Below are 15,501 nucleotides of genomic sequence, written 5' to 3' on the forward strand. Positions count from 1 at the left end.
ACTCAAAATTCTGAAATAAGTCTCCCATTTTGTATATTTTTATAATTTATTGAAAATGAAGTGAGGCCCATGCTTACTAATTTAAATGACTCGACGTACTTGTAGAAATAAAGTAAATTGGGCGTTCTCACTTGTTGTGGGGCTCAAATCATGGCAGCTTGTTTTAAATATGTAATATTTCCCTCATGTTCTTTGACTTTGTGAAGGACAGAAAACCTGTGATTGTGTGTAATTATTTCCATGCATTGTTTCATGCGAATAAAATAATTTTTTTAAATAACCCTTCTGGTTTCCTTTAATAAACACGAGTCCGGTAAAATGCTCTTGAAAAACTTGTAAAACTTTATAAAATATTTGTAAAACATTTTACAAATCACTACGGCAAACACTGACAAAAATAAAGTGACAAAATGCTGTGCAGAAAACCTCACAAAGAACAGAAACGGATACAGTGAACAGTATAAAACTTAACTGTACCTAACCTGATGGAGGCAATAAAACCAGCTTTTAGACCGTTTCAACTAACTGGACACATTCTCCCATGTAGGGAAGTGACAGACATCACCGATAACCGGACACAACCTGAGGATTTAGAGTGTCAAATGGTCTGAAGTGCAGTGTGGACTGGTGCTGCGGTCGTTCTCTGCTGTGTGCTGGCCCAGCAGCAGCCCCAGCAGCTGGTCTGTAGCGCCGCAGGTGGACGGCTCCTCGCTGCCCAGACACAACAGCTTGACATACCCAGCCTGGGGAACCTCACACAGGATCCTGAAGCCAACACACACACACACACATACAAGAGTGAGACAACCAGGTTTGTTTGTTTCCCCAGTAGATTTAAGAGTGTCATATGGAGAAGTGAAAGAGTTAAAAGTCAGTGTTTACCAGTCATAGATGTCATCTGTGTCGGGGTCAGGGTTCACCTGGACCCAGTGACCGATGGACCACATCCTCACCGTGTTCCCATGGTGGCGGTCTGCGTCTGCCTCCGTCTGAACATCCTCGCAACACAGGAAGTAGCTGAGTGGGTCACACACACACACACACATACACACACACACACACACACACACACAGAAGCAGTAAGACCAGATGGAAGAGGGCAACCATTCTGAGCTCTAAATAGCAAACTGGGGAGATAATGAGAGATTTATGACAGCAATGCGACATTACTACACTGGAAATGGTCATCGATGTGCTGCTACTGTGTCAAGTGTGTCAGTATGCTTACGTTTTATTATATTAAGTTTTCTAGTGGTATAAATTACTATTCATAGTAAAAGAAAAGAGGAAGAAAAAGCTCCTGCATACTGTCTATTAAACTTTGCAATTAGAGCATCTTTAATGAGAGCATCGGTACTAGGACCTTCATCAGGTTATCTTTACAGAAATGGGAGAGAACCGTCTTATATCAGGTTGATCCACATTTATCTTCACTATATAAGACAGTTCTCTCCCATTTCTGGAAAGGTAACCTTCTTTCCTTAATTGTTGACCCACAGTCTTCTCCTAAAATATGAGACGGCTCTTTGGTTGATCTCCCTACCCTCCATTCCCCGTCTCGTTTCTCTGTTTCTCGCTCATCCTGACTCACTACTCTGTGTCGCCGATCGTCTCCGTCTCTCTCTCCGCTGTCTCTCCCTCCTGCTCTTCATCTGCCTGCTGCTGCTGCTGCTGCTGGTCGTCCCGGAGTCTCTCCACGTTCCAGCGCATGCGTTTGCGCAGGCCGGCGTCGGCCCAGGACAGGTACGGCGTCGGCCTGCAGTAGCGGAAGGCGGTCAGCCTCAGCCTGCCTATCTGACACTGGCCGATGTAGAAGTGAGACACACTGGCAGACAGACAGAGAGGGGGGGGGGAGGGGACAAACAGTAAGATAAGATGAAACATTTATTGATCCCTGTGGGGAAATTAGGTAATGGGATTCAGCAGTGGGAAAAGATGTTAAAATGTAAGCACAAGCATAGAATAGATGATAAGCAATAGAAACGGTAGCATATGCAGCCGACAATTTCATAGCTGAATGCAAAAGGAAACTACATGAGAAGAATGAAGGCGGTGAGAGGATTAAAGAAGATCTCAAGGTCAGTGGTTGCAAATAGGCAAAATTATTTCTTTAAAAGTGTGACCCTGGACTGAGAATGAGACAATTTTCCCTGATTCTACTTTGCCGTGCCTGCATGTATCTGACACTTAGAGATATGATTTTATTCTAGGTTTTCAAAGTCAAAGTAAATGGTCACCGCTTATAAACAAAGTGAAAATGTTCAAAGTGAAAATATGGCTTCAGATGGATTGACAGTGGCAACAGTGAAAGCAGCTGGCACACAGAAAGATTACAGACAATATACAAGACAGCTGCTGGGGTTTTAATATATAAAAGGGGGTAAAGGTTGAGAAATTATTGCCATATTCAACTGGTTGAACAAATTACATAAGAAGCATTAACATATAAAAACATAGTCTATATCTGACACTGGCCTGTATACAATAGGAGAGATGTGAGAAGAGGTAATAGACAGTCAGACCTGGGAAGAAGAGCAAAAGAGTATGTTTTGAATATTTGGACACCATGAGGAGCGCTTGATTTACGTTATCTAGCAGACAGCTGGTGTTTTTCAGTATGAGGGGAGAGGGTTAGTCAGTGAATTGACAGTGCAATGACAGGGAATGTGACATTAAGTGAATGAGAAACACTCTCCCCTCCCGTAACAATTACCAACATGTTGCCCCTGGGCAAGGCACTCGACACCCAGCTGCTCAGTGGCCAACAGTGTCTGTGTTTGTGTGTGTGTGTGTGTGTGTGTGTGTGTGTGTACCTGTCAGGCCCGCTCTCATCCAGACTGAGGAGGTTGTAGCTGGCATAGGTCAACACCAGCTGCTCCAACCTGTCACACAGCTGCTGAGAGAAGTCCAGCAGCTGCACACACACACACACACACACACACACACACACACACAGTATAGGAGTACAGAGTCAGCTTGCTTGGTCTGAAGCAATTGTTTTCTAAAGAACTGACTGTTAGATGACCAAAGCCCTTTCTAAAATTGCTGCAATATAAGGTTGGTAGAAAGTTAGTAGTGTGAAGGAAAAATCACACTATTAGATATCATGAATCTGCCTCATCTACTTCTACTTCAGTTAGTGATTTACTACACTTCCCAGAATGCCTTTTGACAACCCCCAGTGAACGGGGCACACAATATCCTCGCGACACTAAAGCTGCTCAATTAGATATTCATCACTGAAACTAATATAAATCAATACAGTTCATCAGCGTTTACCCTTGAGCGGATGTAGAAGGGCAGAGGGATGTGCTGTGGCGCGCTGCTCCGAGCTGTGGACTCCAGGTAGGTGAAGTAAGGCTGGCAGGTGTACAGGAACGCTGGCACTACAGCAGCAAAGCCTTCAGTCTCTAGATGGTCCTGCCTGCCTCAACACACAGGCGTAAAATACAGACACACACATAAATACACAAACAGACAGAGCAAAGACCAGCTAATGACTATATGGCCTGGCTACCATTCAAATGTGACTAAATATACCATATAAATAAGCCTACTGATTCATAGAATAGCACAAAACTAGGCAGGGATGGGGCCATTCATGAATTGAATTGAGAATGCATGGTAAATTCCAATTCAATTCCTGGAGTTGGAATTGGAACTGGAATGTCACCCAGCTCAGATTTGTAATTGAATTGGAATGACATGAAACAGAATTGAATTCCATTAAATTCCATTAAGTTCCACTTCTAAGAGAGTTTGTCTTGACTTGCTAAACACTATAAATCAAACATTATGAATCCAGTAAAAGACAGTTAAACAAATCAAATACATTCAATAATAATGTATGTATTATGATTACATGTTCTGCATCAAATACCCCCTGAAAGGTCCCTTTAACATTTTATGATAGTCAGTGTTGATAATATATAACACTAACACTGTTTAATCTCAGATATGTGGTAAGAAAAAACAAAAAAAAACATGGAATTTCACAGAATTTCATTGAATTAAATTCAACTTCCAATTCCAATTCTGTTTCCTGTAGTTTTTCCAAATTCCAATTCCACAGCTGAATTGGAATTGTTTGTTCATTCACGAATTGACCCCCGACCCTGCAACTAGGTTTACAAATACCAACAATATATCTGTATACCTTAACAGGACATCTGGACATCTCTAGCTTTTCAACATGTTTCCAATAAAATGCACCTCAAGTGAAATCAGCATTCTGCCCCTTACCCATTCACCAGGCGCTTGTGTAGGTCCTCGGTCTTGCTCATCTGCATCTGCATCTGCAGCTGGATGGACTGCAGGCTGTCGTCCATCTGCCTGACCTCGCGCCAGGCCCAGGCCTCACAGTCCGAGCTGCAGTCCGCCTGCTCGCCGCACGGGGGCGACACGGCCACGGCGCACGACTCCGCCAGAGGTTCCTCCAGCTCTGGGAGATGGATTTAACGGTGATAACAATGTCATACTTTTTTAAACGCTGTAGGAAAATTATCTTTTCACTTTACCCCCCTCACCTCCTCAGCCCATTCCAAATTTCTATCGGCTTCCACCTGAATTTCTCGCTATTTTTTGCCTGGAGGATGTTGGTTGTTTGGTGGAAATTGCAATGTGAAAGTTGGTCTCACTTAAGTTAAAGTATGGTGAGTAATATATCAACGTGACGCCCGTGTTTACACAGGATATAATAGTGTAAGAAGAGTATGAGAAACACAGGAGACGTTATTTCACCTTGTACAGTGTCCTCCTCCTCCTCCTCCTCCTCACCGGTCAGCTCCTCTAATAAATCCTGGATTTGTGTTGGTGTGTTTGGGGTCAACTGCACCTCAACCTGGACTTCAGTATCTGTCATGCTTTCTGTTGTAGTTAAGTTATCTTAGAAAATCTGTTGGAAATAAAACGCCACGTTAACCGGTTATTTTGGAGCTGTCAGACGTTGGGTGACCTGTCACTGACCTCTGGCTAATTAACGTTAATGCTAGCTAACGTCCCCGATGCTAGCAGCACATCCAGATTAGCATATTATTCTGCATCTTGGCCGAGACATAATGCTGTAAATGTAACAGAGTTAGAAATAACCTCTATTATGAAATTCTACAAAATTGATATGCTTGTCTTACATATGTATAGTTTTAGAGCCACCTGGTGGGTTAAAAGCGCAACTGCATAGGTTCCTTCTCGCGCACCGTACGTGCCTCAGCAAAGAAAAATACTTCCAAGCTGGAGGTGGGTACACGTGAGCAATGTTGCAACCAATATTTCTATGTTTAATGCTTTAAAATTGTTTTTGCAACCTTCAGTAGCATGTATTTTGACTGTAAGCACTACTAGCATGTAATCGGAAAGTTACAGACATTTATGTGCAAGAATGGTAACTTTATCCACGAGTAGCACTTTTGGTTGCATGTTGAGCTAATGCTAGTTAGCTAGCCATGCACTTGCTGGCTTGCTCCCGGCCGTAATGTTTAGTAATTATTTTAGATAGTAATTTTTCTACTCTTTGTTACACAGATCTGAATGCTTGCAGTTGCATAACACACTGTTGATGACGATTGTGTGTTGCTGATTTTTGTACCAGGTAGGCTTTGTTAAATGTGGGTTTCACATATTGTCATTGCATAAAAACCTCGTAATTTCAGCTTTGTGATTTACTGTGTTTTGTGTGAAATGAAGGCTTTTGTTGTCTTTCATGGGCTAATAGTGTTTCATATCCCATTTATAGCCCATTGTAGAATTTTAGAAGTATATGGTCAACAGTATAAAAGTAAACTTATTTTTCTTAATTCCTAAAATATTGATACGAAGTTTTTGTACAACAGCAATAACATGTTGCACTACTTAGGACTCAAAATGGTGTTCCATTTGTTGTCTATGGACAAAATGTTTATTTAGAATGTTTTAGGATTTTTATTGTGAATGTAAAAGAAAATAGCTCTTATTGTTTAGGTGCTCTATAGAAAATCATACATAATATTACCACTATAAGATCACATGTTTGTTTTATACTAGAATGTATAGAAAAATGTATTTTATATTAGTCTTTTGTAGAAAATAAAAATACTTCCAAGCTGGAGATCTGAATGCTTGCAGTTGCATAACACACTGTTGATGACGATTGTGTGTGTTGCTGATTTTTGTACCAGAATAAAGAGAGAACCAGAGTGAGAGCAAGTCCTGTGTGGCCGTGCCGTCCTTCCTGCACCATAAACATAAGGGGATACATCCACCATAAGTCCACAGAAAGACACAACCCGTTACATAAACAAATCCAATAGTAAGGTAATGACTGGTTAATAACAAGATAGAGTTAAGTCCATTCATGGCCCAGTCTCTTTAATTGTGCTTTGGTCTAAATAACAGATGAGCTAGCTTTACTTACCTTACTTTGATCAGAACTACTTTTTTTTTTTTTTCCCTTGATGCTTTTAGTGTTGAGGTGTCAAATGATCCTGTGGTCAGAGATCAGCAGCACAGACAATCTTTCTTTTAAATGTATATTTTTCACTTTTGTTAGACGATCTACAATATAGAAAACTATAAAAACTAATTTTAAGAGAAGAGAAACAACATTTTTTCTTTCTTTCTGCATAACCTATAAGTGCAACATTAGCCAAACATTAGATTTTTGGTGAACTAGTAGGTTACTCTCAGTCAGTTTCTTAGGTTAAATCAGAATACCAGTTGTTGATGTAAAGGCAGATGTATCTATAGTAATACATTCTTGATTAGTGCTTAAAGTGGTAATGCACGACATTCTTGTGGGGTTGTTTTTATTATTATTATTATTATATGTTTTTAATATTATTTTGTTGACATCTTTGCTGTGGTTTTTTCTTCTTTTTTTTTTGGATTTGTATTTTTTAAGGTCTATGTTTTTTGCACTGCACTTCTGAGAGATCACCTGTCAATCAAACAGTGTGTCCAGTACTGTGACGTCTTTTTCCTTGGATTTTCTGTTGATGCAGTTTGAGTTTCTCTTTTCTTTGTCTGTTCAGCCATGGTGGCCATTGCTGTTCATGCTCACAGTTCCTCTTGTGTTTATTAAACTGATATTGCTGCATCATTTGCTGTGGACCAGATGGTTTCTCCCGGGACACACCTATTTGACCTGACACACAGCAAATTTAAAAGCTTTCATGAACTGGAAATAGGTTGAATCATTATTGTGTTCTACCAGTCGTTGATAGCGAGTGGCAAAAGAGACATTTATTCATATGAAAATATCATGGATTATTACTTAAAATAACCATTACTTTGCAAAACAATGCTCTGATTAAACGCCTAAGCATTGTTTTGACTGAGCGGACTGTGGGGAGACACCCTGAACTCACACTCTGACCTTTTGACCCCACTAGAAGTGTGCTGTTTATTCTGAAACACGACCCGCGGTCATGACCAACCTTGGCATACTACAACTAACTCAGCCACCAAAACATGCCTTGGACACACACTTAGCCCCCCTCTCCCCTCCCTCGGCATACATTTGGTTTGCCCAGATAAAGATGTTGCGTTTAATGTTGGAAGATGGGAAAAAGTTATGACAGCTTCAGTGGGAAGCGATGAAAAATGTGCATTGTAGCATCACCATCATTTCCCTTCTTTCCGGTCGTGTCCTTCCCCTCTGTCTCTATCTATAGGGTTGTGAATAAGCAGCTTCTCACTGTTTGACGTCCATAGATAGAATCAGTGGGCGTGGAGAACTTTGTAATGTGTTCACAATGCCATCTCCTTTCTGACTCCCTCACATCGCCCCTGAATAGAATAACATTATTGCTGATCGTAGTGACTCAGCGTTGTTCTTTTTTGTCGTCAAAACTGCCTATAGTCAGAGTACAGATTTCTGGAGCAAATTTGCATGTCCTTTGTACCAGATAGCCAATGTGCCAGATAATATATCTATGTATTCTGCTGGATCGGTGGGGTTATTTGGTGTCCCTGCTTCCTTCCCATCTTCCTGCTGGCAAATTTTCAGCATGCAAATCAATCATGCAAATATCGTCCAGCAAAATCTATCCACCAAATCTAAAAAGACACCCACTCAGACTGCCGTAATGTCACCTATTCCTATCATGAGTCTCTCTCTCTCTCTCTCTCTCTCTCTCTAACTCTCTTTAGCTCTCTTTCTCTCATATGCCCAGACACACACAGACCTTATAATGCATGATTGGTGCACCTCAGTCAAATGAGATCAACTTCAATTGTCCTTTGGAGCATGTGCATATACATATTCGTCTTTTATTGAGAAGCATTAATTATTTAGGCCCATAATAGCTTACAGGCCTAAAGCAGATTGTATAACATCATGACAGGCTAATGGGTCCGGTTTTTCATCTCTAGGAAATTCTTATTTGGCCAATCTAAGTATTTTTTACTGGCCACCTGAAGGAAGTATCCTATTCCCTTACTCAATGCTTGTGAATGAATTTAATTTGAGTCTTTTTCCTGCATATAAGGCTCTTGAATGGGCTTTATTGTTGTGACAGTAATGAAGGCACAGCTCATGGATAACTGAAGCACCAAAGCCTCGTGCAGGGAAAGCCTATACAGCAGTATGTAGCTCAGCGTGCCCGGACTGACCTAATCAACAGTTGGTTCATTACAAGTTGCAATTGACAACAATAGCTAGCGGTTGGTCACGTGATACATCCGGGCGCGCCCCCGCCGCCTAGCCCTGGACCAATGAATGCCCGGGCGGTATTCTCTGGTATTGCACGAGCGTCGTGGGCGCGCAGCGGGTGTAGTAAAGTGGTCGGTTCAGTCAGTCAGTCCCCTCCCGTCAGCAGCAGCAGTAGCCCGCTGTTTGAATGTTATGTGATGTAGTGTGTCCATCTCGTGTATCATAACGAAGAACGACGTTTTCTTTTCGTTTTGTTTTTGGACAGCGTTTTCTTTCAGCGGGATTTACAAGAGAAACATTAGGCTTGGATAGTCCCTCGTCTGAAAAAAAAAAAAAAAAAAAACGGCTTGTGAAGGACTGACAGGCGGCTTTTGTGGCATGTGATACAGGCAGAGACCGAGGCGTGTTCATGTTTCACGGATGTTACCAGGAAAGAAGAGAGGGAAGGGGCTTTGCAGTTTGCCCTATCATCTCATGGTTTCTGTGGATGTGACTTTATCTCCACTCCGATTCAGCAGAACATGACGGAGGAGTGTTGCTGGCGGATTTTACCGGGCTCTAGCTAGCTGTTGAATGGCAAGCACCCAAAGAATAAGAACAATGCCTCGGGAGCTGCATAGTTTTGTTTGGATGCTGTTATTCTAACGACTTTTATGTTTTTTTAAATGCACAGTGAATGCCTTTTTACTGTGTTGAAGTGTGGGCTAACGTTGGTGTAACAAACGCACAGGGAGGATCAATTCAGGCGCGGCCAGGCAAGCCAACAATGCGGATTACCTCTTGTTTGCCGTTGTGTCAATAGACTGTTTGTCTAAAGTTGAGATAACACTCACTGAACGGGTAACTTAGCCGGCCCTTTTCACGTTATCGTTGTATTTTGTTATCTGGAAAAGGAGACAATACGTTGAAGAGAGGGTCAATTCCCACATGTGTTGAGGTTGTCTGTGAAACTGCACTGACTGAAAGCACACCAGCAGCAACGACGATGGCGAACGACTCTATACAAGTAAGTTGATGAAGTTGGCTCTGCTGTAGCCTCAATGCATGGCCCCAGTCTGTCTCTGTAGACTTGTAATCTATTTTCTTTAACAGGATTTTGGTGTTCCCTTAGCTAGGTAGCCAGGGGTTCCTAAACTTCTTCATGTCATGGCCCCCCCAAATAGATGTGCTTTAGATCATACACCCCCATTTCATAAGGTTTTGCCCAAGGATCCCCATCTGAGAAGAGGTTTGTGGTTAGACTTTATGCATAATTACATAACTGAGTATACTGTAGGTGTGGAGGTGACCACAGTGAAGCAGAGTGAAACCTATGAATCAAAACATCCCTATAAGTTGCATTCTCTCATTGGGCTAACCTTTAGGGGGTGAAATAAAAGTGAAATTAAACTATTCCCTATTCACCTGGGGACTCCCTGGAGGCCTCTCAAGGACCCTATGTGGTTGCCGGACCCCACTGTAGGAACCACTGGGTTAGGCTTCTATCCACAACAAGCTGCTACTCACTTGACTTGGAAAGGGCTAGTTTGTTTCTTGTTAATAATGTATGGCGGGACACTTGTGGCCTGGCTTGCTTGGCTTTGGAGAGGGCTGCTGGGTCACCTTGGTGTTGTGTTGTGTCCTGGTTTGCCATGTGGGTCCCTCTACTCCTACTGTAGCTTTGTTATGTGAAAGTGTTGTGTTGGAGATGTAGGGAGGTAAAGCTGGGGCGCACAGGCACAATAGTGGTGGTTGTTTTGGAACACACACACACACCATTCCCAGTTCCCATTAGACATCACTAGTTCATGGAGGCATTAGCAAGCAAGCAGAATGCTTACTATGCATTTTACAGGAGGTAGTTGTGTGTCAAGATAAAACACACACGTTTGCATGATGTGGCATAGAGGCATTAAGGTTTATGCATCTTTGCTCTTCGGGAACACTGCGCAGTGACAGTGAGAAAAGCTTGCTGGGTATTGACTTTGAAATGCATATGAGAGAGAGAGAGGGGTGGAGTGAGAAGGCAGGTGAGCCATATGAAATTCGTACCCCTGAACCTTGTTAGTGAGCCATTGTTCCAGTAGAGCTTATCTCAGCTGCATCTTGACACAGTGTGTGACATTTAAGCCTAAACGAGTGTTGTATCTCAAATGGCTTGCAAGTGGGAAGTTGCATACAGTTCAGAAGTACAGGCGCTAGTGCTTATACCTGCCTCTATGTTCTGCACTCAAACTATAGTCCCACATAATACAGATTTTCCCATACATTCACTGTTTGCAATTTAGACATTCAGCTGTCACTCCCATTCAGAAGGACTCACAGGAAGTGCAACAGTAGACTAAGTCAGCATTGGTGAATCGCATAATTGCATGTAGCCTAGTGAAGAACAGGTGCACACGGAAATGCAGAAGTGGCACAATACAATGATGAGAACTACAGCATACAGCCAATGATGCTAAGGACAGATAGGTTGAACCATGGCTACCTACAGTGATGACTGGCTGAAAACATTACGTTTAGGAGCAAAGGAAGTTGCTCTGCAGTGTCTTTCTTGTTTTTGCTCTAACTGCCAGCCTGGCCCCTCCTAGGATCTTCATTTGCTCAGCTGAGGCATAATTGAGTGGATTTATTGTTGACATGTCTCAGTGCGCACACGTCACAAGTCTGAACGTCTCCAATGAGCGTTCCTTTTTATCTTTTTTTCCCTCTTAGGTTTGTGTCAGGAAGTCATGAACTCTACCATGTGTTGGTAGTAAAATAAGGCACAGCCTGTGTTCAATTATGCACCCTGCTCAAATGCAGCATGTTATCTGACTGCTTTTAAAAGCTTTGTGCTGGGTTAGTTTGCCACTTCAACCAGGCCTAATTCTAGCTTTGGTGCCTTGATGTCCCCAGGCTAGACAGCTTAGTTACTTAACAGATGTAAAAGTGCTATTACACCCGCTCCGTTTTAAAATTCCTCATCTGGGAACCAACCAGGGTTGGAAAATCTGCTCCAAACAGATGCTGGTAAATTTGGTCATTTTGTCTGCTCTTCCGGCCACTTTGGGAGGTGAATTACCATTGATTGGAAGTTGTATTTTTGAATCCAGTAGCCACTGTGGCTGGAGCCTGACAAATTTAGGCTTCCTTCCTACACCATGACACCAGCTCATTTTACTGTATCCCAAAAGACTTACAATCACCGACACGGCATACGATTAGAGCGACAGCAGCAACAAGGTGCTCGAAAGCAGCTTTGACATTTCATCTTTTTCCATACGGGGGGCTGTTTCTGTTTTGTTTTGGCCCAACCCGCAGTAGGCTCCCAGACAAAAGAAGAGAATGGCCAAACAAAGGAGGAAAACGGAGAAGGAAAGACGGAGACGGAGGGAGCTCAAGCTCTCCCTTTGATCAGTGTCATAGTAAGACTGTTGAAGGGTGAAAAAGGATAGAAGGAGCGCTCAGTGGCTGCTGGTTCGAGAACACTGGAAACCATTATTCCCCTTCTCTATCACAGGACCTTTCCTACTGGTTTTTCATGGTCTGTCTGATGCAGGGAGGAAGTAGCCTCCCTAACAGCAGTCTTGTTCTTTTCCCCCAGTCTGATTTACCAACGGCATAGAAAATTACATGATATCTGAAGAACAGCTGGTGCTCAACCAGCACATGTATTAATGTGTTAATAAATCAGGATTGTATCTTATATTCTCTTCCCTGTCCTGCACTTTTAAGGCATGGGGTATGTGTCTTTTTGGCGCTGGATATTTTCACACAACGTAGCTGCTCGAGCCCAGTAACAGTGAAGAATTGTCAAGCACAGTTTTTTGTTGGTCTTGCCTTTGAAGTTAGGGGTGGTAACAGTATGTGAAATACCCACTGACACGTCATTTTGAGAATATTTCTTCCACCACTAGTTGCCGTCAAAAAGCCCAGATTTGCACATAAAATCCAGGAAGACAACATTATGCTGTGTATTGTCAAGACTCTAACAAGGATGGATGTGTTTCATCAAAAAATTTCCCTGAACATTAACAGCTGAAAAAAGTGAGGTTAGGAATTCATCTCCCATTTACTCTCGCCCTGTGACCCAGACTCTATAAAACATACCAAACTATTGCCATGTGAGGCCTCACCTGAAATAAGCCGATGCCCCAGTCCGACACTATAGTTCAACAAACCTCTAGAGTCTCCTCTTAGGCCACATCCACACTAATACGTTTTCGTTTTAAAACACATAACTTTTGCTACGTCCACACTACTCCGGTGTTTTCAGACCCCTAAAACGGAGACTTTTGAAAACGCTGCTGACCCCGTTTTAGTTTGAAAACTCCGGGATTGCGTTTTAGTCTGGACGGGCGGAAACGGAGACTTTTCAAAACGATGACGCAGACGCCCACGTTCGCTTCCTGATTGGGTCTTATCAGTCACGACGTCCGCCTTGACCGCCTTATACTCGTGTGTTACCTTCAGTAACAGTTCCACCTCGTCGTCGGTACAAGCAAAGAAATCTCTGGTCGTACTTTTCGCCGTTGCTGTTCTTCCTCCGTAGTATTTTCTGCAACTAAGCAACCAACCGCAGAGTAGACAATCTGCTTCCTGTTTACACCGGCACGCGCATGCCCAGTGTACTTGAATGGTCATGTGATATGCGTTTTCAGGCGTGTTAGTATGGACGGAGATTATTTCTGAAACGCTCGTGTGGACGGAGATCGTTTTCGTTTTAAAACGCTGTTTTAAAACAAAAACGTATTATTGTGGATGTGGCCTTTTTGATAACGAGTGTCATACATTGAAAAAGACCTCCTGCTGATCAGACTGCCTTCCAGCTGATTAAGTAGGCAATGGGAGGGCAAAGTCCACTTTGCATAATCGTTGTCACCCCAGGCTCAAGATCAGATTACTCGGAAACTGCTAGAGTGCAAAGCGCGATGTGATATGTTCAACCTGATCTTGTAGATTTATGTAAAACAGAATTGGGACTGGTCAAACCTTGCAGAGGGGGCATCCGCCGTTACTGACAGATTAATGGGATATGATTTGAGATCACACGTTTCTGTGCATCCCCAAGCCTCCGTCATTCTAGATGCGAGGCAGTCAGGCAGGCAGCCTCCCCACAGCATGCCTTTTGTTTGCCCCACAGGAAGACCGATACTAAACAGCCCCAATAGGAGTCTGAACCCAACTGCGTCACACTTCCTCATAAAGGTCAGAGGGGAGACAAGAATGTAGACAAAAATGTAACTTTTCTATACTGTATGTTTAGGGGATGTCTTGTGGTTTTTGCTTGTGTAACATGCTTTGCACTCTGTAAGTTGGGTTGGAAAGCACAGACAACCCAGCCACTCTCCAGTGGTTTGCACAAAATGTACATGCACATGAATGCTCAAATTCGTACACACATACATAGAGACGGACATGAAAAGCTGTAAGACACACACACACACGGAGTCAGACAGTCAGGGGAATGCACAGGGGTACTTCCCATAAGCCTTTGCATGACGTAAGGAGACAGTTATGCACATATCTCAGGCTTTTTCTCAGCACTGCCCTGTGGCCATGTAGGCAGACAGAATCCACACTAATGCGTTAAGGAAAAGTGGGCCAGCTGAAGACTTGGGGAGAACTAATATCCTCATTCATATTTGCTGTTTTTCGTGTCCGGCATCTCGGCTTAATGAAACAATGTGGTCTAACAGGACAGTGTACCCCCTGTCATGTGATACTGTCTCTCACATGAATAATACTATATTTAGGCTTGTAACACATGATCATAGCCTCATATTGGCTCTACTGACTGCGCGCTTTATTTTTTCTGGCCATCTAAGGGAGTGTTAGAACAATTAGCAACACATGTATGATGTCAGGTTTTCTTCAAAGTAGTGAACGCACACGAGAATAAAACAAAGGAGAAAATCAGAAACATGACTGACTAGCTCCCTGTTTACCACCAGAGCGTAGAAATCGATTCCAGGCCTGATAGCTTGCTTGAAGCGGAGATGGATGTGCTTTCACTTCCATCAGAAACTTTGGACAGCAGCGAGATTGTGTTTCAGTCAATATTTTCTATTATTACAACTACTTGTGGCAGCAGAGGAACGAAATTGGTTTGCGAACGTCTGAATCCACCGAAAAGTTACTCCTATGCCTTTTTTATATTGCGCACTCCCTGCTCAGCCTCTCTGCACACCCAGGCTGTAGGATGAATCTCTGCTGGATCTAAGCGTCGGACACAGTCGGGCTACTGTCCTCTGATGGTCTTTGTTCAATGTCCCCATACGGTGTCCATGTTAGCTCATCTGTGTCCCAGTCGGTGGCTGTTTTTCCACTGCAGGGCTAAGGGGCGCTTGCTAAGGCCAGCTCAGTGTTGATATGATGGACGAGACTGTTTGTCCAGGATTTCAAAAGTTGTGGGAACAGCTGCATTTCACTTTTGTTCATCCTTAATTTCCTGCTTTTTTTTTTGGGTTGTCCTGATCCCGTCTCAATAAAACTAGACTAAAAGTATGAATTAATTTGGTAGCGGATAATATACACAACAAGCTGCCAAAAGAACCACAGAACTGTTGTTTCAGGAGAAAGTTTACTGACATTGTTAAAGAGTAGGCCTAAGCATTGGCTTCACGTTTGCTCCTGTAAACTAGCAGTTTTCAGACTTCCTTCCTAGGTAATTACAACCTCTTTCTTTTATTTATTCGCCATTTGTAAAGCACTGCTGTAGTTGAAATCATGGCCACTCTGTCGCTAGCAGCTCAGTTGTGGGCTAGGCCTGCTAGGGGTGGAGGGTGGAGGGTGGAGGGGGGTGAAGTCGGGTCTAAAGGGCATTATGCTGATGATGAGGCTCTGTGGCCGTCGCAGCACAATAGGTTGTATTGTCTGACACTAGCAGCTCAGATCACATTCACTTCACTGTG

The 15,501-nt window shown here is 42.9% G+C and overlaps 2 protein-coding genes across 2 annotated transcripts in view; one reads left to right on the forward strand and one right to left on the reverse strand.

Moving 5' to 3' along the window:
• Window positions 1-590: 590 nt before the first annotated feature.
• Window positions 591-4,861, reverse strand: c3h19orf67 (chromosome 3 C19orf67 homolog). Its single transcript, XM_078282645.1, has 7 exons — window positions 4,741-4,861; window positions 4,243-4,441; window positions 3,280-3,424; window positions 2,814-2,914; window positions 1,592-1,825; window positions 883-1,017; window positions 591-765 (listed from the first exon to the last, which is right to left on the reverse strand). The coding sequence occupies exons 1-7, from the start codon at window positions 4,859-4,861 to the stop codon at window positions 591-593; spliced, it is 1,110 nt and encodes a 369-aa protein (XP_078138771.1).
• A 3,948-nt stretch (window positions 4,862-8,809) lies between these two features.
• pkn1a (protein kinase N1a) overlaps window positions 8,810-15,501 on the forward strand; it is a 50,550-nt gene continuing 43,858 nt past the window's right edge. Inside the window, exon 1 of the mRNA XM_071922529.2 lies at window positions 8,810-9,632. Within this exon, the coding sequence (XP_071778630.1) occupies window positions 9,612-9,632 (21 nt within the window). The 5' untranslated portion in view covers window positions 8,810-9,611. The remainder of the gene's footprint in view (window positions 9,633-15,501) is intronic.

The sequence above is a fragment of the Centroberyx gerrardi genome, chromosome 3 (assembly GCF_048128805.1).
Source record: "Centroberyx gerrardi isolate f3 chromosome 3, fCenGer3.hap1.cur.20231027, whole genome shotgun sequence".
NCBI lineage: Eukaryota > Metazoa > Chordata > Actinopteri > Beryciformes > Berycidae > Centroberyx > Centroberyx gerrardi.

Bases quoted from the DNA above. Each gene is read 5' to 3' on its own strand.
- c3h19orf67 (XM_078282645.1), bottom strand. From the start codon at position 4,861: ATGACAGATACTGAAGTCCAGGTTGAGGTGCAGTTGACCCCAAACACA. The intron at 3,425-4,242 runs GTAAGGGGCAGA...GTGTTGAGGCAG, and splicing joins CACAAGCGCCTGGTGAATGG to GCAGGACCATCTAGAGACTG. The intron at 766-882 runs GTAAACACTGAC...TGTTGGCTTCAG, and splicing joins ACAGATGACATCTATGACTG to GATCCTGTGTGAGGTTCCCC.